Here is a 25,492-nt window from a genome sequence, read left to right on the forward strand (position 1 = left end):
TTTTACATCGGAAGGAGCTCAAGAGAGGTTAGATATTAGATAACTTTCCCAAGATTACATAGCTTGTAGATGGTGGCATCAAGGTTTGAGGGCAGATATAATCAACCTCAAAGCTTGTGCTATTAGTCACTCCACTGTGTCACATGTCTCTCTCTGCCACTCCAGCCTCAACACTATGACCATGACTGTCTCTTGATGACTGTATTACTCTATTTGGTGGTTGCCTGGTACTGAGCAGGTTCTCAGAAGTATTGTTGAATGAATGTGGCCGTCTGTGAGTGAATAAAATTACTCATTGGGTCAAACGTCTAACAGAACTGGGTGCAGGATTGTGTGGCATTCCTCTTAGAACAAAAAGTCCTGACAAAGAGATGATCCATAAAATACATAGCTGGTAGATCGATATGCTCCATACCTGATTCTACTGTAGCTTTGTGGTTCATAGTCCATCCCTTATCCTAATTCTTTGTTCTAAACTCTAGAGGGACCACGTGGAAATTTGTCTTGGATTCTAAGTGTTACAGTGCTACTGGAGAAGGCAATGGCACCCCACTCCAGCACTCTTGCCTGGAAAATCCCATGGACAGAGGAGCCTGGTAGGCTGCAGTCCATGGGGTCGCTGAGTCGGACACGACTGACGGACTTCATTTTCACTTTTCACTTTCATGCATTGGAGAAGGAAATGGCAACCCACTCCAGTGTTCTTGCCTGGAGAATCCCAGGGATGGTGGAGCCTGGTGGGCTGCCGTCTATGGGGTCGCACAGAGTCGGACACGACTGAAGAGACTTAGCAGCAGCAGCAGTGTTCCAACATGCGCTCTCCCTGCGAACAAACCTAAGTCACTGCACTCTTCAGTGTAGGAGCTGTAGTGTCCGGGTTACCTAGCGTGGTTATATTTGTTCTCTAATACTTACAAAGGCTCCCAAACGCAGAGTGACGCTGGGTTGCCTAGGGTGCCTGTCCACCTCCGGTTCTCCAGCTGCAAACCCGAAGAGGCTGACATAGGACGCATTTCTCCTCTTCGGCTACACACATGCTTCTCAGCAGCATCACCAGCAGGATGAGTGGACAAGTCGAAGAAATACCTAAGCATGGATTACCTCTTGACCGACTCTGCCCACGACATAGGTTCCCTATCACAGAACAAACCAGACACACACAAACATGATAAACAACTAATTTATCAACCACTCCCTTTCCACCCTAGTGGTGCAAAGACTGGGGTGGTTAGAGCAGGCTGGTTGTTTTTAAGAAGCTTTCAGCCTAATGCGAGGCTATCTTCCCGAGATGTGCTCTGCCCACGTGGGTGGCGCAAGCGCTAATTACTAGGAGCCAGAGAAAGCTAGGAGCCGGGAGATCCACTGCCTCGCGGGGAATAAACTGGCCCCTCTAGAAATAAAGCTCCGTAGCCAATGCGGCGCCCCGGCGTGCGGGATTGGCGGCCTCGGCCGTGACGTGGCCTGGGCGGGCCGAGTCGGTTTGCGACAGTGGCCGCGGGTCCCGGCCGTGGGAGCGGACCAGGGATCCGCCGCGCAGCACACTCTCGCCGCCCGCGCGGAAGGTCTCTCTCTCTTTCTCCCCGACGCCTGGCACCGCATCCCCGCGCCGGCGTGGACCGGGACCCGCGCTCCCCAGTGCGGCCAGGACTCCCGAGCGTGCGGGCGGCTGGAGACGCCGAGGTTTGGCCTGCGGGCGCGGGGCGGCTCCGGGAGGGTGGCCTGTCGGTGCGGGGCCGAGGCAGGATCCCCTTATTCCGCCGCGAGAGCGCGCCGGCCCGCGGGTGCCGGCAACACCTGAGCGGGGATCCGAGCTGCTCGGCGCGGCCGCGACCTGATCCTGCAGCGCCGCGGGAGGGACGGGTGGAGCGCTGGGCTCTGCTCCGACAGCTTCCCTGCTCCGGCCGCTGGCCGCGGGGGCGAGAGGGGCGGAGCAGTGCGGAGGGCTGGTAATGCCTTCTCCCGGGAAAACTTTTCCCCGCCTTCGAGCGTGGAGAGATCCGTGCTCACCAGAACATTTAGAAAGCTCGGGAAATGGTCGTGTCACGGAGCGGAGCGGCGAGGGCGGGGAAGCGGGGAGCCCCCGCCAAGCCGATTTGCATCGCGAGCTGCGGAGACAGCCGGGCGGCCCGGGGCGCTGAGATTGGGGGAAGCGGGAGCGCCCGGGCGGGGCGGCCACGCGGTGTTGTTTCTTTTCACTTCCTGCGGCAGCTGCTCACGATGAGGAGGGGAGCGAGGCTCGGGCGGAGCGGCCTCGTCCCGCGGGTCTGAGCGCTCACCCCCGCCGCCGGGACGCCGGCCTCCCTGGGCTTCGGCGATGAGCGCTCGGTGACCGGCGGCGCCGCGAGTCGTAGACCCGGGACTCCGGGAGGCAATGCTGGCTCGGCTTGGAGTGGCTCGGGGACAGTGAAGAAACCCTAAAATGGAGGACTTTTCCACCAGGACCTACGGCACAAGTGGCCTGGACAACAGACCTCTGTTCGGAGAGACGTCAGCCAAGGTGAGTGCGGCCCCGGACGCGGGGCCTGAGTGGCGTGTCTGTCCAACTCCCCGCCCCCGGGACCCCGAGCCTCGCTGGGTCCTTCTGCGGCCCCTGGAGGGCACTTGCAGCAAGAACCCCCTTCATCCCTCTAAGGATACTCGCCTTGCCCCTCGGCTCCCTCTTTGGGACTGGGTTGGCTAAGAGCCTTTGAAGATTGAGGGTGGAGAAAAGTTCAGAAAGTTCTGGGCTGTTAAGGACCCTAAACGGGAGTGCGGAAGCCCGCTCCCTGCCTCTCCTCCCAGCCGGGTGGTCAGGGTGTTTGCACATCCGCTGGTCTACCTGGCGTGCTGACTTCCAAGAGGCTTCTGAGGCTTCCGTAAGGGCCCAAAAGTGGTGCTTCTGATTTGTGTTTATCTAGAGCCCTTAAGGGTTTACTGCTGAGGCAACCAAGCAGAGAAAAAGAGGAGAGGCATGAAATTAAATTAGGGTTCCTTTGATGGGGCTCCATTCCGGGAAGTGATCAAAGGGTCTCAGACCCATACACGCTCTAGTGCCTTATTTCAGGCTTTTAAAAAGTATGATGTCCTCTTACAAGCTTAATCCTGTGATGTCCTGGGCCAGTAATTGAAGAGAGCTCTTTTCCTGTCCCCAGCATTAACTTTCTGAGTTGTTTGGGCAAGATTAGGCTGGTTTTTTTTTTTTTTTTTTCCAGTTAGAAAGTGACACTAGTGATCTTTGACCCCTGACAAAGTACTCTCAGCCTCTCATAGAAAGTAGGGCACATATGGAGTCCAGAGCTTCCTGGGTTTCTCGGCTGAGGCTGCTGCTGCTGCTAAGTCGCTTCAGTCGTGTCCGACTCTGTGCGACCCCATAGACGGCAGCCCACCGGGCTCCCCCGTCCCTGGGATTCTCCAGGCAAGAATACTGGAGTGGGTTGCCATTTCCTTCTCCAGTGCATGAAAGGGAAAAGTGAAAGTGAAGCCGCTCAGTCGTGTCCGACCCCTAGCGACCCCATAGACTGCAGCCTACTAGGCTCCTCCGTCCATGGGATTTTCCAGGCAAGAGTACTGGAGTGGGGTGCCATTGCCTTCTCCGCTCGGCTGAGGCAGGGACCTCTTTAGCAGAAAGGACAGAAAGTTTGTCCAGCCGACAACCTGGGGCATGACCCTGAATTTGGAAGCTTCCAGTCTGCCAGGAGACCACTACTTTGTTGTTTTTTTTTTTTTTTTACCTCCCTGTGGATTTTGCTTTTTCTTCTCAAAGTGTCTTTACAAGAAAATGTTTTAAGCTTGATGTATAGGAAGATGCTTCTTGTTTATTGTGTGGCTTTTGCATAATCCCAGAATCCAGTAGATATTCCTATTTCTGCTAATATTGTTTTTCTTTTCTTTTATTTTTGGCCGAATGGCTTGTGGGGTCTTAGTTCCCTGACCAGGCATTGAACTCAGGCTGTCACTCATCACTGAGCAGTCAACCACTGGACTGCCATGGAATTCCCATCTGCTGACAGTATTGTGATAGGCCTGGGGGGTGGGGGGGTGGGGTCCAAGGAATCTAGGTAGGTGGGGGAAATATGCAAGCACACGGTGAGGCAGCTGGATCTGTGCTATGACAGGGCATAGAGGGGACATGTTGGGGGACAGGGGAGAAAGTGGTCACTTTGTGAAGCTTGGGAAGATCTTAGAGGATGGATTCTCCATTCTGAGCATTTGGTAGCCTTCAGCTTTCAGATATGAAGGCCCCTACATTGGGGGTTGACTGGAAGAGGATTTGGGGCCTGGAGAGTAGAGGCAGCTGACTGCTTGAAGGGATAGATTGCCTCCCCATCTTTTTTTAATTATTTGCTTATTTGGCTGTGCGGGGTCTTAGTTGAAGCTCGCAGGATCTTTAGTTGCAGCATGTAAACTCTTAGTTGGGGCATGTGGGATCTAGTTTCCTGACCAGGGATCAAACCTAGGTCCCCTGCATCGGGAGCACAGAGTCTTAGCCACTGGGCTACCCAGTGGCTGCCCAGCTTGCCTGAGAATGAAGAGGTTCAGTTTCTCCTCCACATACCTTGGTGCACAAGGGGTTGTGGAGTTCTGGTGATGCAGACCTCTGACCTCCTTTAGCCCCTTAATACTGATGTAGATGAATTGATAAGGGACTTATTGATTTATAGAGACACTTAGAAATATTGATGTTTTCTGACTCACTTGGGCCTAAGTAGTCAATGACTATAAGTTTCCCTATTGCCTATGATCCATTTGAAATCCATCCAAGAATTTGACTATTCCAAATACATCTCTGTTTATCACAGATTTATTTAATCCAAGAGCGTATACTCCTAGCATTACTTAGGCAGTTTTAGACCTCATAACAGTAGGATCAGCTACTCAGAGAAAAAAAAATTAAGAATAATATATATTTCCAGATCTCTCAGAATTCCTCCCTTTAGCTTCTTCTGTAGGGCTGACAGGGTGATTGGACATACAGAAATTAAACAGAAAGAAGAGAGACTTTGGTCTTAGGATAGGAAGAAACATCACATTTCGTATAAATTGCTGTATCGGAGGAAGAGGAGGCATCCGTCTTTAATGACGGCAAATGATTTATTTGGGACGTGAGTGAGCAGGGCACAGGATGGGACCTCAGTAGTGAAAGGACAGGACATGTTACAGTGGAGCCATTTCCATGGAGGACAGTCACTGCCAGAGCCGGGTGGCTTCCTGGGGACCTTGGGAAACCGCTGATGGTCGCTGTGTGAGTTGGCTCCCAGAGATTCCCTGGAAACTGGACACAACAGCCAATTCATTAATGAAGTGTCGCCTTTGAGTAAAAAATCCAGAAAGGGGAAAGCCCACTTCCTGTCCTAGTCTGACAGATCTTCTGAGCTTTTAGTCCTCTTCATTGCCTTTTGATGGCTGACCATAGGTAGCCTCTCACTTTTAAGTCTAGAAAGGACCAGAGGTTGAGGTCCAATCTCTAACTCTATGGCCAAGATGACCAAAGCCCGCAGAGCAGAGTCAGGAGGGAAGTGGTGTTTCCTCCGTCCCAGGCAGCGTGCCCTGCATCCAGCATCACCTTGTTTGATGCCCCAGTTCCTTTGTGCGATGGATGTTGTCACTCCTCTTTCACAAGCAGGGAAGCTGAACTACAAAGCAGGCTATGTGTTCAGTCACACAATTGGTTCTCCTCTGGTGATGTTTCACGAGTTGACTAGGACAGTAAATGTTGATTTTCGCAGTCTGGGTCACATGCTCCAGGAAGCACTGTGGGCATTCACATACTTGGCCCTTTCATAGGAAATAGGTGAATTTATATGCCCAAAGTCATGGAGTATGTGGAAGATACTAGAATCTGCCATAGAACAAGAAATACACGACCCAGCAGGTCTGGAGCAGTGCCCTCATGGGCAGTCCCTAAAGGAACTTCTGTCTTTACGTACTGTTTTCAGTTACCAAACCCCGGATTTATTCAGTTGTTAGCATGATGTTTAGCAATAACTTGATAGATACAGCCTTGGAGTGAATGGTAAAGCGAAATAGTTCTCTGTTGTTACATAAATGTCTAAGGGATAATAGACAAAAGCAGAGATACTCATTCCTTGATACCTTTGGAATTATATATTGCTAGGTGGACTGTCTTACCTACCCTGGTCTGAATATCCAGGTACATTTCTCATCTGTTTTTATTTCATCCCCATTTCTGGGATGCAGTACATCTCTTTCAGGGAAAAAACAAATGTGGTACATACGATACGATAATATGATCTGTCTGAGGTTTCTGAGCATGTGCTGTTGCTTAGCATTTTCTGAATTTTGAGCACTACCCCAATAGAAATATAAGGTGAAGCATGTATGAGATTTTAAATGTCCTAATAGCCATATATTTAAAAAGGGTAAACAGATGCAGTTAATTTCAGTAATTACTTTATTTCCATACATCTAAAATACTGTCATTTCAGTACGTACTCAATATGAAAACTGGAGAGATTTTTACATCCTTTTTTGTACCAAGCCTTTGTAATCCAGTGTGCATTTTCACTTAGAACCCATCTCAGTTTGGACTAGCTGCGTTTCAGGTGCTCAGTAATCACACAGAGCTGGTACTTCAGACAGTGCAGTTCTAAAGTGAATTTTTAGTCATGGTAGTTCCATAGTCACGTTTGTGAAACATTTTTCTTTACTGAGGGACTTCTCAGAACCTTTAATGTGCTCATTTTCACTGAGAGTCTAGTTGGAGAAGGGGGATGGTAAGTAGTGCTCTTTTGGTGGCTGACCTCTTGTCACTGGCACAGTCAGTGCCTTACTGGAGTCTTACCCTGCATGCCTCCACCCACAGCAGATTTGAACTGAGTGTCTACAGAACTCCCTTCAGGAAATGTCACTCTAGGAATCTGTTCCTTGCTCCTCCCTTCCTGGTATGAACTATACCCTGGAGATATTTGTCCCTCTCTTGCCCACAGCTGCCTGTAAAAGTTTCCTTTGGGCCATCTTTCTGTCTGGGTAATGAAATGCTTTGAGTTATCCTCAGGGCTTGTGAGTTGATGTTGATTTCCTGATTTGCTAGCTGGCTGCAGAATCATCTGAAATCAATTTTAGCCAGTGGATTGGTGAACCTACGGGAACAAGGAGGATGGTTCTGTCTGGGGTGGAAGGTAAACCTGCCTCCCACAACCAGTGCAGTGGGCCGGGGTGGGAGGGTGACAGGGGGAAGGGAGGGGTAAGTGAAAATGCACACTGGATTACAAAGGCTTAGTACAAAAAAAAGATGTAAAAATCTCTCCACTTTTCATATTGAGTATGAACTGAAATGACAGTATTTTAGATGTATGGAAGTAAAGTATATTACTGAAATTAGCTGCATTCCCTCCATGGAATGCAGTGAAAGCCGGTTCCTGGACCAGCCTCTTCTGTTGGTTTTCACTAATAATAAATGATTCATCCTCTAAGAAGGGTGGTGACCATTCTGTCCCTTTGTTCCTGCTTGGACGTGATGTAAGAAGAGTGAGTGACACTGGAGGAAGGCGCATACACTGGACTCATAATATGGAGGGCCTCTCCATGTAGGGAGCAAATTAGTGGGTCCCGAGGCTCATATCTTTGGTACCAAAGGCAAAAAGTTTCATGTTCTATTGCATATTTCTGAATCCCTACCTCCCCTCCTTGCAAAAGAAGTCAAAAAACAAAAAGTGAAAAACAGGTCTTTTGGTGACCTGTAGTCGAATTCAGACAGTTCAGACTTGGAGCATTTGACTTTGCAAATAATTGTGTTGAGGTTAGAGTGCTACTTCTTGCCTTTTGCGGGGTAGGAGTGAGGATTGCTGCTTCCTTAAGGACAGAGCTGTGGTTAGGAGTGTTGGGTCTGCCTGCCTCCCCTCCCCCTGCCCAGAGCCCCAGGGCCTCTCACTCTTGCCTTTTGACACAGCCTCCCTCCTGGTGATTCTCTGATCTCTGAGCGCACCTGTCTCCTCTCCCTCAAAGTGGAGCTAGTCTCTCCCAGGACGGATCCTTTGTCCCTATGGCTCTCACCCAGCCTGCCAAACCACTTTTAGTTGCCATTTCTTGTGCTAGAGAGATGGTTCCAGATGATAGATGCCAGGACTGGGAAGTTTCTGAGGGATGGGCTCAGGCGATTGTATGTTGAGAAAGCTCTTCCAAGGATGCTGGTGCACAAGGAGGCTGACAGCCCTGGTCTTAACTGTGCTCTGTGATGCCCAGTCTGGGCTGACCCCTCTCCTTGGGCCTCTTTCTGTGCATGAGCTGCCTTCCTGCTCTGGGTAAATGCTCTTCTACTTTGTGTAGCACGCTCTTGTCTCCAAATACCTGAATCCTGGTTAGTCTGATTTTCCACCTTGGAGCCTTCCTTTCTGTCCAGCCTACATCCATGCTTCTCTCCTATGAGCCTGGTGGTCAGAGATGCCTCCTGGTATTCACTGCTTGTGCTGTGAGGGGTTCATATAAGTCTTGCCTTCCTGGTCAGAGTCTACACTCCTTGAGGGTAGCAGCCAATTGCTTTATTTCTCCAGCCTTTTTAGCACTTGGCACAATGCTTTACCTAGTTCTGGTTTTTATGTATTTTGTTGTTGTTGAAGTATAGTTGATGTGCAATATTATATGAGTTGCAGGTATGCAATAGAGAGATCTACAATTTTTATTTGCTTTTTTAAAAAATATTAACTTATTTATTTGGTTGTGTGAGGTCTTAGTTGCAGCATACAGGATCTAGTTCTCTGATCAGGGTTGGACCTCCGGCCCCCTGCATTGGGAGTGTGGAGTCTTAGCCACTGGACCACCAGGGAAGTCCTGAAATTTACAGTTTTAATGCTTATATTACATTTATAGTAATTGTAAAATATTTGCTATATTCCCCATGTTTTACAATATATCCCTTATTTTATACCTAATAGTTTGTACCTCTTTATCCCTTACTCCTGTCTTGCCCCTCCTTCCTTCCCTTTCCCCACCTGTAAGCGCTGGTTTGTTCTCTGAATCTATGTCTGCTTGTTATGTTCTTAGGTATGTTAAGTTTTAAGTGAAGTGAGCATCTAGCAGCACCAAAAAGTAACCTACTTTCTTGGGACCTCCTGAACCATCAGCAGAAGGTGGGGGCTGGTGTTCAGAAAACTGGGGTGCTGGGTACTAACAGGCTCTTGTGCAATTAAGGGCATCACTCTCTCCTCTCCTTGCTGAGCTTCATAAACATAATACAATACTGTGTAAAAACTTAAACTGAGGCCTGGTCTCTCAGAAGCTGGTGGTTTGCTGTGTTTTTCTTTCCATAGACAAGGTTTTTGCAGCTCTGTGGTAACAGACTAGGTCTACTAAATTAGTCTTTTTTTTTTCCCTTAGGTTCAGTCCATAGTTTGTGTGTAGGTATAATGACCATGGGGCTTCCCTGGTGGCTCAGTGGTGAAGAACCCACCTGCCAGTGCAGGAGACATAGAAGACGTGGGTTTGATTCCTGGGCCTGGAAGATCCCCTGAAGCAGGAAATGGCAACCCATTACAGTATTCTTACCTGGAAAATTCCATGGATGGAGGAGCCTGTCGGGCTAAGTCCATGGGGTCGCAAAGAGTTGGACACGACTGAATGACTGAGCACCCATAATGACCGTACTTTTTGTGCTGCCATGGAGACACTTGGTGTCTTAAGTGTCCCGGTGGGGATGATGGAATGCATTTGAAATTGGGCTGCTCTTGAAAGGGGGACCAGGCTCTGGGGCCCACTCAACTCACACTCATCTCTCAGGACCTAATCCCATTAGTGAATGACACCCGATTAGATGTGGTGGAAATAATACTAATAGCATGTGAGCAGCTGTTTAGTGACTCTTGTAAATGTCTCTCTGTTCTAGGGCTTTACTGTAATATATCTGAATCTTTATGGCATCCCCGCATGTTAGACTGTTGTACAAATATGGAAACTTTGGCTTCAGTGTTCCATGACGTACCTGAGGTCACAGGCAGGCGTGTGGCAGGAGAAAACACAGATGTTGGGTGTGTCATGATCCTGACGTCCTAGCCCTTGTTCTTGGTCTCCCAGTTCTGAAGGTGAGAGCACATGAAGACCTGGCATTTCTGGGACTTCTTTGGTGGTCCAGTGGTTTGGATTCCATGCTTCCAATTCTTGGGGTAGGGTGGGGTACAGGTTCCATCAGTGATCTGGGAAATAAGATCCTGCATGCTGTGTGGTGAGGCTAAAAAAAAGAGGAAGAAAAAAAAAGGATCCAGCACTTCCTATGGTACCAGCACTAGGGATCATTTTGTCCCCTAAACATGTGGAGTAGGTTTGTTTTCTATTTTTACTGTGATCTCATTTCCCTAAGTGATGCTTCAATGAAATAATATATTTCAAGTACGCCTCACTGTGAGGAGGAGAATCTGGCAGGAAGGGTATCATAGAAATATTCACAAGTGAAAAATGCTTCAGAATGTGAATCTGTGAAATAGGAGAGATGTTTCAAGGCATCCATAATGTCTGCTTTCTCTAGAAGGGTCTGAGGCAGAAGTGGGCGTTCAGAGCTATAGGCGGCTGTGGAGGCCCTGGTGTGTTTGAGACGGTGCTGTGCTCAGAGCATGAGAGCTGGCGAGTGTGGGTGTGTGTGAGTCTCATACGCCTTCTTCACGTGCCTCTGCCCCTGGGGTTCTCTCTGAAGCCTGGGGACAGCAGCCCTGTGATAAGAGCTCTCTTTCCCAGAGTTATCCGGGGAGGCCGACTGGCCCCTGGCTTCACCCCCAGGAATGCCAGTTGCTTCTGGCCACAGCTTTGGGGGACGCTCCTGTCTCCTCAGGACCGTGCAGCTCTGGGGGCTCCGAGGAGACCCACCGGCAGGGCTTGACTTTTCTTGCTTCCACCAAACCCAAACTTCCTCCCACATGTCGGGTCCTCTCAGCGTTTCTGTCCCTACATGGCTGCCCCTGGGGCTTCTTTCTGACTGGGCCACTGCCACAGCTTTCCTGACAAGGTGTTTTCCACTGCGACTTGGAAGAAGAAAAAGGAAAATCATTTCTGAGAATTGGCCTTTTGTTTCTGGTATCAGGACACTGAGATGTGATGAGAAATGTAAACCTTTGCACGTGGAATTGCAGGATGCGGCCTGCGGGCCTGAATCCCTCAGTCCCAGGTAACAGTGAGAGGAAGTGTGGGCTCCTGGTGTGTTTAATGCATGGTGACTGGTTTGCCTTTCTCCTCTCTCCCTCACAAGAAAAGATAATCCTTCTTACGGGACCTGAGGGTCTTGTGATCTAGGAGGACTGACGTTGGGTGGAGCCCTGTAATGACAGGAGGCATAGAGTTCCGGGGAGCACGGCAGAAGGGGATATTTATTCTACTGGGGGCATCAGGACAAAAGACTTCTAATTCTTAGGCCCAGGAACGTGAGTCAGATTTGACAGGAGGAGGTGACTGGGAATCCCAAGCAGGAGGTCCAGCTGGTTTGAAGGGGTGGGAGCAGGAAAATGCCAGAAAGGGGAGGGAACCGAGTGTCCCATTGTGAGCAGACGCTAGAACTTGGAGTTGCTATATGAAGTACACTTTTCCTCTGGAGGCTGTCAGTGGAGTGTGCATGTAATGTATGCTTTGTCAACACTTAGTTGTGTGCATACTGTGTCCCAGGGAGTGTGCTGTGTGCTACAGTGTATCTTTTCTTTTTTTTTTTTATTTTTTGCTGCACAGGGTCTTCGCTGTGGTGCATAGGCTTGGTAGCTGTGGCACATGGGCTTAGTTGCCCTACAGCATGTGGGATCTTAGTTCCCTGACTAGGGATTGAATCTGCATCCTCTGCATTGGCAGGCTGCTTCTTAACCACTGGACCACCAGGGAAGTCCCGAGAGTCTATCTTTTCTTATGGAGCATGTGTGTACTACATAGAGGAGAGAAAGGCGCTATACAAGCCCTTGTTCTTCCCTCTCTTCCTCTTGTTCAGCTTCAGTCATTCTAGCCTTCTTTGTTTTCTTCCAGTTTCTAAGCTCACGCCTGCCTCAGGGCCCTTGCAAGTGCTATACTGCCTTGTTTGCAGTACACACCTCCTAGATCCTTGGGTGTCTCCTTCCTTTTTCTTAGAAAGGTCCCTGCTCAAACAGGATTCCTTGACCTTCTTTTTTAAAAATAGCCCCTCAGCTCCACCCTAATCACTCTTCACTTACCCTGTTTTAATTCCTTCCTGACTTCCTCACACTTAGCATGTAAAAAGGGTGGAGAATGGATGATGAACTTCAGAATGGAGAGCAGGATGGACAGAAGGTTCCTCTGATGTTAGAGGAGTTGAGATTTGGGGGCCAGAGGTGGACTCCACAAGGGAGAGATTCAGCACAGAGAGGAGGACAGAGGTAACTGATAAGACCAGGGTTGGCAGAGGAGCCAGCTGCCCCCTGGTCCTCTGCATGCTGGAGGAATGGGGGGTCTTCTTTCTCTTGGTGTCTCTTATAAGAATCTCTGCTGATGGACAGGCTTCAAGAGTGAGATTGTAAACCTGAGATGAGGTGGAGCTTCAAACCGCTTCCTGGAGAGAGACAGGGACAATCAACTCAAAATGAAAGGCCATGAAAATACAGAGAAGGCCCAGCTGTGAACGTGTGAACTTGTAGTAAACCAGTTAGTTTGTTCTTTCAGCTAATATTTGAATATCTCATATATGCTGCTGCTGCTGCTGCTGCTGCTAAGTCGCTTCAGTCGTGTCCAACTCTGTGCGACCCCATAGACAGCAGCCCACCAGGCTCCGCTGTCCCTAGGATTCTCCAGGCAAGAACACTGGAGTGGGTTGCCATTTCCTTCTCCAGTGCATGAAAGGGAAAAGGGAAAGTGAAGTTGCTCAGTCGTGTCCAACTCTTAGCGACCCCATGGACTGTAGCCTACCAGGCTCCTCCATCCATGGATTTTCCCGGCAAGAGTCCTGGAGTGGGGTGCCATTGCCTTCTCCAGTGCATGAAAGGGAAAAGTGAAAGTGAAGTTGCTCAGTCGTGTCCGACTCTTAGCGACCCCATGGACTGTAGCCTACCAGGCTCCTCCGTCCATGGATTTTCCCGGCAAGAGGACTGGAGTGGCACAAAAGGGAAATGACCCGCGTCCCCGCCCACTTGTACAGTTAGAGGAATGTTCTCTCCACCCTGGCTGGTGGCAGCTCCCACAGCCACGTGGCTTGGCTTGGTCTGAGTTAGAGCTGCTCCCACCTCTGGGTGGGCACTGGCCCACGGAGGGGCACACAGTTTGGAGAGGGCACCGTGGAGCTGGAAGTCAGCCATGGGTAGTGGCCCAGAGCTTGGCTGTGAACAAGGCGGACATGGCCCTCAGCCTCCCAGGCCTTACAACGTAGAGAAGACAGACGAGTAAACAGTTACAGATAGGATTGTTGAAAGGCTCCACAGCAAGGCTTAGCCCCAGAGCCTGGAAGTGATTTGGGGGGGTTTGGGGGTGACTCAGGACTGGATTGTCAAAGCATCGAGAGCAGGGGGGTTCTGGATGCTCAAACTGCTGATTGCATGGTCCGGTCAGGGCTTTGGTGACACAGATTGGGAGTGATCTAGTTAGTGGATACAGATGAAGACTAGGCTCAGGGGCAGTGGAGGAGAGGGTTGGAGAAGAGGGATTTGGCAGAGCAAGTGCTGAAATAACTGTGAAGAGGAAGGGAAGAAGTTGGCATGAGACTGCCAGGGACATGCATCTTAAAAATAGAGGATGCTTTTGACTATCTGCTTCACAGATGGCTCAGTGGTAAAGAATCTGCCTGCCAATGCAGGAGATGCAGGATGCCGGAGTTCAATCCCTGGGTCAGGAAGACCCACTGGAGGAGGAAATGGCAACCCATTCCAGTATTCTTGCCTGGAAATCCCATGGACAGAGGAGTCTGGCTGGCTACAGTCCATAGGGTCACAAAGAGTTACACACGACTGAAGCGACTTAGCACGCATGCAGTCCCATTCATGAGGGCTCAACCCTCGTGACCTACATACGTCACAGAGGCCCCACCTCCTCCTGTTGTCACATTAGCCATTAGGATTTCAACCTATGAATTTTAGGGGGACACAAACATTCAGAACATAGAGGATATTACTGAAGTTGCCATCTCTCTCCAGCTTGGGAAGCAGGACGTGCCCTGTCCCGCCTCCTTCCTGGCCCAGTGAACCTGGGAGGAGTATGTGGGTGGCACAGGCTCTGTTGGGTAGAAAGTTGAAAGGCAGAGGCTGCAACGGAGATCCAGGGCTCATGAGAACTTTCTGTGTCCAGGTTGGCTCACATGGAACAGGTTTCGGTGGGTGTGAGGGGTGATGATGGAGCTGGAGCGCACCTGGGGAGGGATGAGGTCTGTAAGGCCGCCGGTGGTGATGTCTGAGGAGGACTTGGGTGGAGTCGCAGAGAAAGGGGGAAGTGACACAGAAGTGGGATTCTTAGCCTTCCCCTACCTCTGCCCCCTCCCTCCAGAGCATGTCAGGGAATGTTCTCCTGGCATTGTCCATCCAAGGTTTTCCTTTCCCTCAAGAGGCTTTCTGTGGCTTCTCCCTGGGAGTGCTAGGGAGCATGGCGTGCGGACCAGTTCCTGGGGAGGAGTTGCTGTCATGCCTCTGAAACCAGGGCCGGTGCTGCTCTGGCAGGAGATGAGTGACCAGGCTTTTATCCTCAGGCTTAGGAAGCCTGGACCTGGAGGCACCCGAGGCTCGCTCCTGGCATTTCCGTGGGGTTGCTGACACCTGGCCTGGGAGGCAGCATGAGGGCTCGGCCCCTGGAGCTGGGGAGAGCCTGACCTCGTGGGCTGCAGGGCCAACCTGTGGCTTCTATGGTGCGGCTGTGTCTGTCCTACAGCAGCGACCAGAAGCTGGGGTTTCTGATGAGTCAGGCCCCGGCTGAGTGGCCTCTCCTGGTGAGAGGCTCTAAGGAAAATGCCATCAGCCACTTCTGTTGATGATTCTGTTCTTTAAGCATCATTCACAGGGCACTGGCTGGCAGTGTACCAGGCTCCAGGCTACCTTCCCCATGGTTAATAAACTGCCAGTCCTAATGGAGGAGGTGACAGGCAATAAATACAGAAGTGTCACATGTGGACCATGTGACCCGGGAAACCTGAGACAGGGACAGCTCCCATCCTAAGGGGTGCCCGAGGAAGCTGTCTGGATGGGAGTTACAGTGGAGGCGATGTTTTGAGTTGAGCTGTGAAGGAAGAGCAGTTAAATTGGGTGTGTGGCATTTCAGCCGTCCCACTTCTTACCCCACAGCTCACTCTTCTGGGGACATTATGCCTTCATCTATTTTTACGTGTCAATATGAGAAATAATTATGTATGAAGATGTGCTTTCTGCATCTGGGTACCCCTGCAACAAACTCTCCTTAGACCCAGGAGATGCTTGCCTCTTCTCATCATGCAGAGTGCTTACTGTCATCAGTGAGAGCTTTGAAATCCACTGGACTTCTTTCTTGGCTGCTCGGAATCTTAGAACTAACATTTGAACTTAGAAAAGTTTTCTTCAGTCAGATATATATATATATATTTTTGACTGTGCTACTTGACTTGTGGAATCTTAGATCCCTGACCAGGAATTGAACCTGGGCCCTTGGCAGTGAGAGCTTGGAGTCCTAACCACTCGACCACCAGGAAAGTCCCATAGTCAGATTATTTCTCATAAATCCTTTTACTTCTTCTTTCTACTCCCCAAATCCCTTTAGAAATTTTGCCTTGCTTTTTTATTGTTGCTTGAATGGGTTATGATTTTGCTAAGATAGCACAAGCTTTAGGTCCATTTTGGAATAAGGCAAAGCATAAATTACTGTGGCAGTGGAAGCATGATTTTACCTGTCAGCATTCTGAGCAGGGTGTTTTGGGTTGCTGAGGACAAAGGCCGGCTTTTGGGATGTTCCCAGAACCTTACCACCTGAGCACTTGAAGTGAATTTGAGGTTCTCTGTTTTGTATCAGGATGCTGGTTAATGTGGAGAAGGCAGTGGCGACCCACTCCAGTACTCTTGCCTGGAAAATCCCATGGACGGGGGATCCTGGTGGGCTGTAGTCCATGGGATTGCTAAGAGTCGGACACGACTGAGCGACTTCACTTTCACTTTTCACTTTCATGCATTGGAGAAGGAAATGGCAACCCACTCCAGTGTTCTTGCCTGGAGAATCCCAGGGACGGGGGAGCCTGGTGGGCTGCTGTCTTTGGGGTCGCACAGAGTCGGACACGACTGAAGCGACTTAGCAGAAGCAGCAGCAGCTGGTTAATGATGGACCAAGGAATCGGGGGGGCTCCTGTGCTTTTTGATTGCTGAGGGATAGGCCTTCTCCTCTGGCCCGGGTGCTGACTAAAGCTGATGATGACCCAGAACCATAAATGGTTAACACTGGAAAGGACCAGATATCAGCCCAGTCCTCTCACTTGATAGACCCAAACAGGTTAAGGGGTCCTTTTGAAGCCATCCGGCTAGCCAGTGAGATGAGAACGTTGGTCTCAACTCTTATTTCAGGGCCGCCACAAACATGTCTAAGGATTCTTAGACCTTTTGAATTGCTTGTTAGCCTTGCATTTTGCAGACAGCTTTGGGGGAGACTTTCGCCACTACCTGGCTGTATGATCTTGGGCAAATAGGTTTGATTGAACCCAGTTCCCCACTGCTAAATGGAGATAGCATATTCCTTACTGCTGCACAGAGCTACCTTGTCTCACCCCAGATACAGACACTGCAGCCACAGCACTCTTTTCTCCTTCGTTATTTCAAAGGAAGATGTGCCTCTTTTGGACTGAGGCTGCTGTCTCCACCTGTGCATCGCAGCCCAGCTTCTTCCCTGTCATGATGTTTGCTCTCCCTGGGTCTCTATGGAGTCCCTTCATCCTGAGCTACGACGTAGAAGATACTTTTTTCCAGCTTTATTGAGATAACTGAGATAATGTTTAAGTGAATAAATGACTTGAGGGAATATGGGTTTCCCTGGAGGCTCAGTGGTAAAGAATCTGTTTGCCAGTGCAGGAGATGCAGGTTCAATACCTGGGTTGGGAAGATCCCCTGGAGGAGGGCATGGCGACCTACTCCAGTATTTTTGCCGGGGGGAATTCCTTGGGCAGAGGAGCCTGGTGGGCTACAGTCCTTGGGGCTGCAAAGAGTCTGACACGACTGAGCACACAAGAGGTAATAATATATGCAGATACGCAGTTGTTGTTTAGTCACTAAACTTAATCCGACTCTGTTGCGACCCCAGAGACTGTAGTCTGCCAGGCTCCTCTGTCCATGGAATTCTCCAGGCAAGAATACTGGAGTGGGTTGCCATTTCCTTCTCCAAAAGATCTTCCTGACCCAGAGATCGAACCTGTCTCCTGCATTGCAGGCAGATTCTTTACCACTGAGACACCAGGGAAGCCCAACATATGCAGAGTCCCAGTCAAAACTATACTATGTATGTTTGTATATGGTTATGTTTATGTGCTCATAAATTCATACATGAGTTAAGACAGTCTCGGCTATTGCTGAGTAGATGTCTGAGGAAGGGCTGTGCTGGGCTGTGAAGGAGAGAAAGAGTGCTGTGGCTGCAGTGTCTGTATCTGGGGTGAGACAAAGTAGCTCTGTGCAGCAGTAAGGAATATGCTGTCTCCATTTAGCAGTGGGGAACTGGGTTCAATCAAACCTATTTGCCCAAGATCATACAGCCAGGTAGTGGCGAAAGTCTCCTCACCAAAGCTGTCTGCAAAATGCAAGGCTAACAAGCAATTCAAAACGTCTAAGAATCCTTAGACATGTATGTGGCGGCCCTGAAATGAGAGCTGTGTCTGACCCTTTGCCCCATGGACTGTAGCCCGCCAGACTTCTCTGTCCATGCGGATTCTCCAGGCAAAATACTGCAGTGGGTTGCCATGCTCTCCTCCAGGGGATCTTCCCAACCCAGGGATCGAACCCAGTTCTCTGGGATTGCAGGCGGATTCTTGACCCTCTAATCCATGAGGGAAGCCCCTGAGGGAAGGGAAGACAACCTGTCCTGTCATCTCTGTGGGTAAAGATCAGGGCTGATTCTGATCCTGCTGAACTTTCTTGGGGAGTGAAAATAAGTAACAGTATAAAGTGTAAAGATCTGGTAGGGAGAATGGTTTTGTTAGATGGAAATACAGCAATAATAAAACTGAGGAAGAGACAGCTAGTTTTCGTGAAAAATAGAGTAGCTGAGTTAATAGAAACTAGCTTTTGATATGGAGATAACCTGAATTTCAATTCATTCCATAAACAGCAAATTTAAATGCAATATTCCCTTTTCTCCATGCACTCTGTTCTGACTTGGAACATATTAGCCCTAACACTGCCCTTTGAAATGCTAATTAAGGGCAATTTAATTATTCCCTATTGTTCTATCTTTGGAGACTGGGAGGGTGGGGGGAGCTGCTAAAGTTCTGAAAAATCATCTCTGGGCCTAGGGAGGGTCTCCACCCTAAGATTTGAACTTAGCAATGTTCAAAATGGTTTAGATTCTGACCTTGACAGTTGTGCACACAGATCATGTGAGGCTCTTGTTAAAATGTAGATTCTGATTCAGTAAGTCTGGGGCAAGGCATGAGATTCCACATTTCTTACAGGCTCTCATGAGACCAGTGCTGCAGGGCGAGAGCACTCTGCATAGCACGAGTTTAGACGGAAGTGGGAGGTCTTCCAAAGTTAACTTTGCTGTTTCTTTGGCCTGCATTCAAGGTTACTTCAATAGCCGAAGGCCTGAAGCCAAGACCTTGGCTTGGAGAAAGGAGACTGTAAGAAATAGTTCTGCTATATTCTAAATACTTTGTCCCATTTTGGGAGTCCTAGTTGTTCAGTCACTCGGTTGTGTCCGACTCTTTGCGACACCATGGACTGCAGCACACATGTCCACTGAGTCCCAGAGAGACTGCATTTTAATGATTGAATACCTGATGTTCATGAAGATGAGTTGGGATTCTAGACAGTAGATTGTCTAGAAGGCAAATAGGGAAGTAGTCATTAAAGTTTAGATGTATTTTCATGAATGACTGAAACCAGTTAGGCTTCTATGGTTAAGTTCACCAATCTAAAACAATCACTTATGAGGAAATCTTCATTCCTGAAAGATGAACACTTTACTGTAGTACTGTTGTACTTTGCTAATAGGCTTGTTCTTTGCAACTTGCTATCTTTGTCTAGGAATTCCCTGGTGGCTCAGATGTAAAGAATCTGCCTGCCAATGCAGTAGATGTGGGTTGGATCCCTGGGTCGAGAAGATCCCCTGGAGAAGGGAATGGCAACCTACTCCAGTATTCTTGCCTGGAGAATCCCATGGATAGAGGAAACTGGCAGGCTATAGTCCATGAGGTCACAAAGAGTTGGACACAACTGAGTGACTAACCAACAACAATCTTTGTCTAGACCAGCAGTTACATGCTACACTGCTGTTTCTGTGAAAAGGAGAAATGGAATCTCTACTCTGTTGCATTGAATCCTGTTTCCATTACTTATTGAGATTTGGGGCAAGCTCTCAATTTCCCTGAGCTTGTGTTTCCACTTGTAAAATAGTCATGCTAGCTTTTCATCCCGGGATTTTTTAGAAGACACAAAAAAGCTCTGGCATAGTTGCCATCTGTTCACCATTAGACTCCCCTCTTCTCCCTGTTTTGATCCTGGCTGGCAAACCTGCTGTACCATTTGGAGAATAGGGATTCTTGTTGGCTGCCTCTCACCTGAAGCTCTTCAGTGGCTTCTTTCTGTTGGTAAAAACTCTCGTGACATATGCAGACCTTCAAGAATCCCTGGAGTTTATAAAGAGATGGGAGCAAACATTCTTTACTTCTTAGAATAGACCAGAGTTTAGTTGAAACTTTTTCACAAGGCAGAAACAGTAGGGTTCTCAAAAATCGGCTGTCTGTAAACACATTTTACGTTAACTACACATCTGTCTTGTGCAGGACTGATAGTGACCAGTGCTTTATCCCTGGGTCACTTTCTTAACAAGAGGTTCTGGTTTCACTCTTGCGTGTGCAGTGTGGTCTTCTCTAGCTGGTAAGATCTGTTCCGAGTCCTCAGGTTTGGTCAGGGTACGGCTGGAGTTCAGTTTCCTTTGTTCTGTGTGACATTTAATTTGCAGTGGCCTTGGCCTGGGGTGTGAGGTCAGACACCCTGGAGAGAACACTCGGCTTTGCGCCACTCTTCCCTCCCAGCTTTGCCCGCCCTACTCTTCTTTGGGTTCTTATCTTCAGAAGCAGACAACTTTGTGCAAGTTCCCGTGCCCTTCCTACCTCTGAGCTTTTGTTTATTGGCTGCTCATATTCCATATCCTGCTGATCCTAAAGTGCTCAGACGTTACCAACACAGTTTTTAAAACTGATTCATTAAAGACTTCAGCTTTGACTTTTCCAGACTAAGATTACTTGATATTCCCATTGGCCATAAGGTAGTATTTCCTAATCAGGTCTTAAACCCTTACCACTTCATTCTGTAAGGTCTGTGAATAAGTGCTATCAACCTAATATACATATTAGTACATACTATTTTTATATATTACTTTAACTTTTCAGTTCCTTTAACTGAAACTATCTAACCAGTGACCCTGATTTGGATATCCTGTTTCAAGCTGATTCTAACTTGCTGTCTGACTTTAGGCAAATAGTTTAACTGCACTCACTGAATGAAAATTTACCTTTACCAGTAAAATGAGGATTGGATTAGATTAGTTTTTCAAAGCATTCTTTGGAGTTGGTTGGGGCCGGGATGGGTATAAAAAGAGATCTTGATAGGTAGAAACCCCAGGCTCCTCATGCAGGTGATTCTTAAGATTATTGAACAAGGATACCATCTGTATCACAAACAGGTTGAAACTCATGATGGGAACAGACATCATCTAAGTCTGGTTCCTGACTGTTTTCACCAAGGATCTGGACTGGCCACCCCCACACTCCTGTCCCTTTTGCTTCTGCTCATACTGTTTCTAGCAGCAAAAGTAGATTATTTGTAAGCCTCCCTTTCCCATCTTCAAAAGGCCCTAATGTAAAAATGCCAGGTCCCTTCAAGAGACTTTCTCTAAGCAGTTGTCCAACTTCCCCAAACACCTTTCTTTACCCTAGTGGCTCAGTACACTCTGCCTTTCTGGCAGTTGTTTGTGTGAAGCTCAGAGGGGCAGAGTACTGCTTTCTCCATTGTCTTGCATTGTTTCTTTCTAAAATGCCATGAGTTTATCATGTGGCTAAAAAACTCTTTCTTTTTCAGGATCGAATCATCAATTTAGTTGTTGGCAGCTTAACATCTTTATTGATCCTAGTAAGTATCTTTTGTGTGTCAGCCAGAGTCTTAGCCAAAGTTTTGAAAACCTTAATACTGCAGTTCAGTCAACTCTCCAAAAAAAAAAAAAAACTTAAGGGGCCAGTACATGAGCATGTGGAATATTCCAATTGTAATTAATGCTTTCAATCTTATTAACACTTGAATAAAACTGCATTTGGTATAAGTGGAGTAGCTATTTGATTTCCACTCTCACCCCCTAGTTGAATGTGGAATAGCACAAGTCAAATAAACTTGGTTTTCTGGGTTTGCCTAATAAATTTGTAGCATGTGAGTGGCTACTAGTAAATCCCTTCTGTATATAACCCACAGCTCTGCTAGTATCTTCACATTTATTTTGTTCCTTGAGTTTGTTCATTATCCTTTGGTTTTAAAAGATTGTTTTCTCATTCTGTATACTATAGCTTGATAGTATAGCTTTGATAGCTTGGTGCTACCAAAATAAAACAAAGCTACATTTCCCAGTCTGAGAATGACCTTTCTTTGGCACATTTTTATTAAATCTAAGAGAATTTTAGTGAAGTCTCTTTCTATGACTTCTTCATAAAAAGAATGGGTAACGTTATATTTAAGGTAGAAAGAGAACTATAGGGCATTAGAAACCTATTTTTTAGTATTTTTCATGTTAAACAAAAATAGTTTTTTTGCTGGTATACTCAAAATAACAAAAAGGTTAGAACTTTCCCCAGTATAATCATTAATCCTGGGGAATGAGGTTTAAATGCTTTCTAATCTTTGTTGATGAAGAGGTTTATTTTGAGGTTAGCTAGTTTTATTGCTTCATGGTGGTTTGTCTCCTTTCATAAAGGAGGAGGTCGGGAAGATTAAGTGGAAGTACTAATAGGAATAACACAATTGAAAAGATTTAAGTATTAAACATTAACATTGCAGAAGACAAAGTGGTAGATAAGATGCCATTTCACCATTTGGAGCATTTTATAATGTTACTTTGCCCAGATGCCAGTCTAACGAAGTCTTGGAATTACTCCTGAGGCCTGATACACTTTCTTTTCATACAGGTAACGCTGATCAGTGCTTTTGTTTTCCCTCAACTACCTCCAAAACCTTTGAATATATTTTTTGCTGTCTGCATCTCTTTGAGTAGTATCACTGCCTGCATACTTGTGAGTACTATTGAGAATTTAAATTCAGTATCCTTGAGGGCTGATGGTTGCAGTGCCTGGGACAGAATTCCCAGCCCTGGTAGAAATCTGTATGAAAAGGTGTCTCTAATTATACACCACTCCTCTCCCCCCAAAAAGGATGTCACAATTCTCATTGTTAAAATCCCAGGGTGATTTTTTTTTTTAATTTGTCTCCTTTTCTCTTAAATCCCAAAGTTGTAACCTTGTAACCCTAAAAGGCAACTCTGTTCCCTTGATACCAAAAAAAAAAAAAAAAAAAAGACTTAGGTCACCAAAGATACAATGTGATTTAATTTAACTCCTCTTCCTTCAAGGACTACACACAGAGCCCAGCAGTCTCTGGGAAATGGCATTACTCCTCTAATAATTACAGAGCTAGTCTATTTTAATCTTTGAGTATTATTTCCCCAAATGAAAGTAATTAACACCAAAACCTCTTGAGAAACCTAAAGCTACAGTTGTATCTTTTCCACAAGAATGTTCAGTTATTATACTACTCCTAAGAAGCCTTTCTGTTAGGTGAAGAAACCAAGGCAGTAGCCAGTCCTCAGTTGGGTGTTTGCCGAGTCATCATTAGTTGGCAGCTGTTTCATTTCCCTTGAGGAAAGCCAGAATCAAAACCCTTAAACATAATTGTTTTGACTCACATAGAGGTTAAATCATAAATAATAATGTGCTTATCTGAGTTAAAATTAAACCTGGGGACATTTCCCAGTTTCAAATTCACTGACTGTTGTATTCCTTTGGCCTGATGGAAGGACTGGCCCCTCGGACTTGGAGAGCCTGGGGAACACAGCTCCCAGAGCTGCTCCCTCCCACTCCCAGCCTAGAGCCGGAAGTGGCTGACAGTGATCTGTAATAGTTTAAACTAGAGGTATGCATGGGTAAAGCTCTGGTTTTGTTGGCAATTTGAATCAGTTAAAGGAATTTAAAAGTTGTCCTCCCTTCCAGTACTTTAAAAACCTGTACCTTTTACTTACATATAATTAAAATATCTCTAGAAGATAGATATATATTCTTGGATGACTCGCCAAATGATTGGTGGACTCTTGGTTTAAACATTGAACAAAATTAACTGAGAAAGCAAGAATATAGTATGATTTTGGATATAAACTCAGCTGGTACTACTTGAATTACAAAGAATAAAATTCTGGCTGCCTTAGCCTCATTTAGGGGGAAAAGTATGTATGGATGAACCTGGTCACAGTGGAAAAGAATTAGTTGTATTTTAAATTTTTAATATTCAGCCCAGTGCTATTATTTAAACTTCTATTTAATTCTTCTTCTTTTAGATCTACTGGTATCGACAAGGAGATTTAGAACCGAAATTTAGAAACCTTATTTACTATATCTTATTTTCTATCATCATGTTATGTATATGTGCGAATCTGTACTTCCATGATGTTGGAAAGTGAGGCTGCCAAGAGATACACTCACCAGGTCTCTTCAAAGCAATACATTTGGACTCGAATAAGAGCTGGACAAGGTATGCTGGAGAGTCTCCTGCAGAAGTCTGATACATGATTTTCATGTTAATTGTAAATCTAAATTCCCTCTTGCAGGGGAGACATATCTTAAATCACTTTGCTTTTTCTTTAAGGAGCTGATGTTGCACTTAAACATTACCCCTTAAAGCACAAGTCATTTTCACTTTTGAAATCTTTTTATATAAAGTAATTGCATGGCACAAGGCTATGTAACAAACAATCGTGCATTTTAAGACAAATATTCTTTTATTTCTGTTAAACTGAATATACAATTATTGTTCCCTAGGCAACCAACTTTTGCTTACAACTACAATTTCACATTAACAAAACACAGACGGTGAAAAGACAACTTTGATTGTGTAGATCTAATTACAATAATAAATAAAATAATTTATACAAGTTTTTTTTCCAACTTTTTCTATAGGGGTCATATTCATTAAAGCCCTAGAGGCTAATTTTGGCTTAACCTTCTCTAGTATAGGAATGACTCTTGGTTTGTTTCCTTTCATTAAAGAAGCAAAATTTTGTGTTTTTAAATTGCCTGAGAGGGAGAAATTATATCAAACCCCCACCAGTTAATGCACTAAGTGAACGGCAAACTCTGATACTCTGCTATTTCCTGGGTAATTTACATAGCAAAACATGTAATAAAAGGTCATGGTACAGGATAGGCAACTTAGTACTTCCTTTCCCATTTAATTTTACTTCAAAGTGCTAACTTTGTAAACTGGTGACAGTGGGTTCTGAGGGATGAAAATGCTTAGCTTCTGGTGAATTTTGTTTTACTACTCTCATCCATATTCCCTTTAAAAAGTAATAAAAAAAAAAAAACCTGTAGTGAATTTTCTAAACCCTTTTAATACTCTTCTCATTACCCAGCCCAAATCAGTTCCCACTGCCAGCAATGGGTAAACCCAAATAACTCCCACACAATCACCTCAAGTCTCAAACTACTTAGAAGATATCTCTGTGCAGAAGATCACTGGGAAGCTCTAGAGCATGTTAATGTGACTCCTCTGAAATATAAACAGGCCTACTTGAGACTGGACAGAGTGCCATGTCTGATCTGTAGAGATGAATATTACTGCTTTTAAAACAGTAGTTAAGCTTTGGCGATTTAAAAATTCTCTCAGCTAAAGTGAATCAAATTCCCTGCTGACAAGAAACACTAATCACTGGGATCTCTGCACTTAAGACCCTAGTGCTCCACTCAACTACACACTGTTGTAAGACTAGACCTCAGATGATATATTTAAAGAGGTAAAAAGTCATAGCAGCAACACTGTATGTGGCTTGAGCACTGTAGCTATTCAGAAGCCAGAGGAATGGTAAATTAAGCCTCTTGGGGGTTGCTCCTATCTCTTTGGAGATATAAAGAACAGTGTGGCTTTGCCTGAATGGCTTGTTTCTAAGAATTACCTAATGACAGTGTACCAAATCCTCAACATCTTTTGAGTCTTCTGAGACAGGACTGCCCAGAGATGATCCAATGATGTTTGATTCTTCTCGATGATGCTGGAGTATGGGATCTGTAATGAGATAAGTTTCAAGTTCATCCTAAATGTGTATATATCGTCTAATCCACGTCAAAGAATTTAGAATAAGTGTTTCTACCTAAGTGAAAATGTAACAGGACTCACTGCCTGATTTCCCCCTTAAGATT

At 46.5% G+C, this 25,492-nt stretch overlaps 2 protein-coding genes across 14 annotated transcripts in view; one reads left to right on the forward strand and one right to left on the reverse strand.

Moving 5' to 3' along the window:
• The first annotated feature begins 1,482 nt into the window (after nt 1-1,482).
• Nucleotides 1,483-24,228, forward strand: TMEM243 (transmembrane protein 243). Of its 3 annotated transcripts, XM_081536527.1 has the most exons (5): nt 1,483-1,680; nt 2,209-2,497; nt 21,126-21,176; nt 22,217-22,321; nt 23,635-24,228. In XM_081536527.1, the coding sequence occupies exons 2-5, from the start codon at nt 2,420-2,422 to the stop codon at nt 23,755-23,757; spliced, it is 357 nt and encodes a 118-aa protein (XP_081392653.1). In that variant the 5' UTR covers nt 1,483-1,680; nt 2,209-2,419; the 3' UTR covers nt 23,758-24,228. The 3 variants fall into 3 exon arrangements, with proteins under 3 accessions (XP_081392653.1, XP_081392654.1, XP_081392652.1); XM_081536528.1 differs by having other exon boundaries at nt 1,483-2,497; XM_081536526.1 differs by lacking the exon at nt 23,635-24,228 and having other exon boundaries at nt 22,217-23,288.
• Nucleotides 24,057-25,492, reverse strand: part of DMTF1 (cyclin D binding myb like transcription factor 1) — a 47,898-nt gene continuing 46,462 nt past the window's right edge. For all 11 annotated transcript variants that reach the window (XM_081536521.1, XM_081536515.1, XM_081536519.1 and 8 more), the window contains one exon: nt 24,057-25,358. In XM_081536521.1, the coding sequence (XP_081392647.1) occupies nt 25,249-25,358 (110 nt within the window). In that variant the 3' untranslated portion in view covers nt 24,057-25,248. The remainder of the gene's footprint in view (nt 25,359-25,492) is intronic.

The sequence above is a fragment of the Giraffa tippelskirchi genome, chromosome 10 (assembly GCF_054371585.1).
Source record: "Giraffa tippelskirchi isolate mGirTip1 chromosome 10, T2T-mGirTip1v1.2.pri, whole genome shotgun sequence".
NCBI lineage: Eukaryota > Metazoa > Chordata > Mammalia > Artiodactyla > Giraffidae > Giraffa > Giraffa tippelskirchi.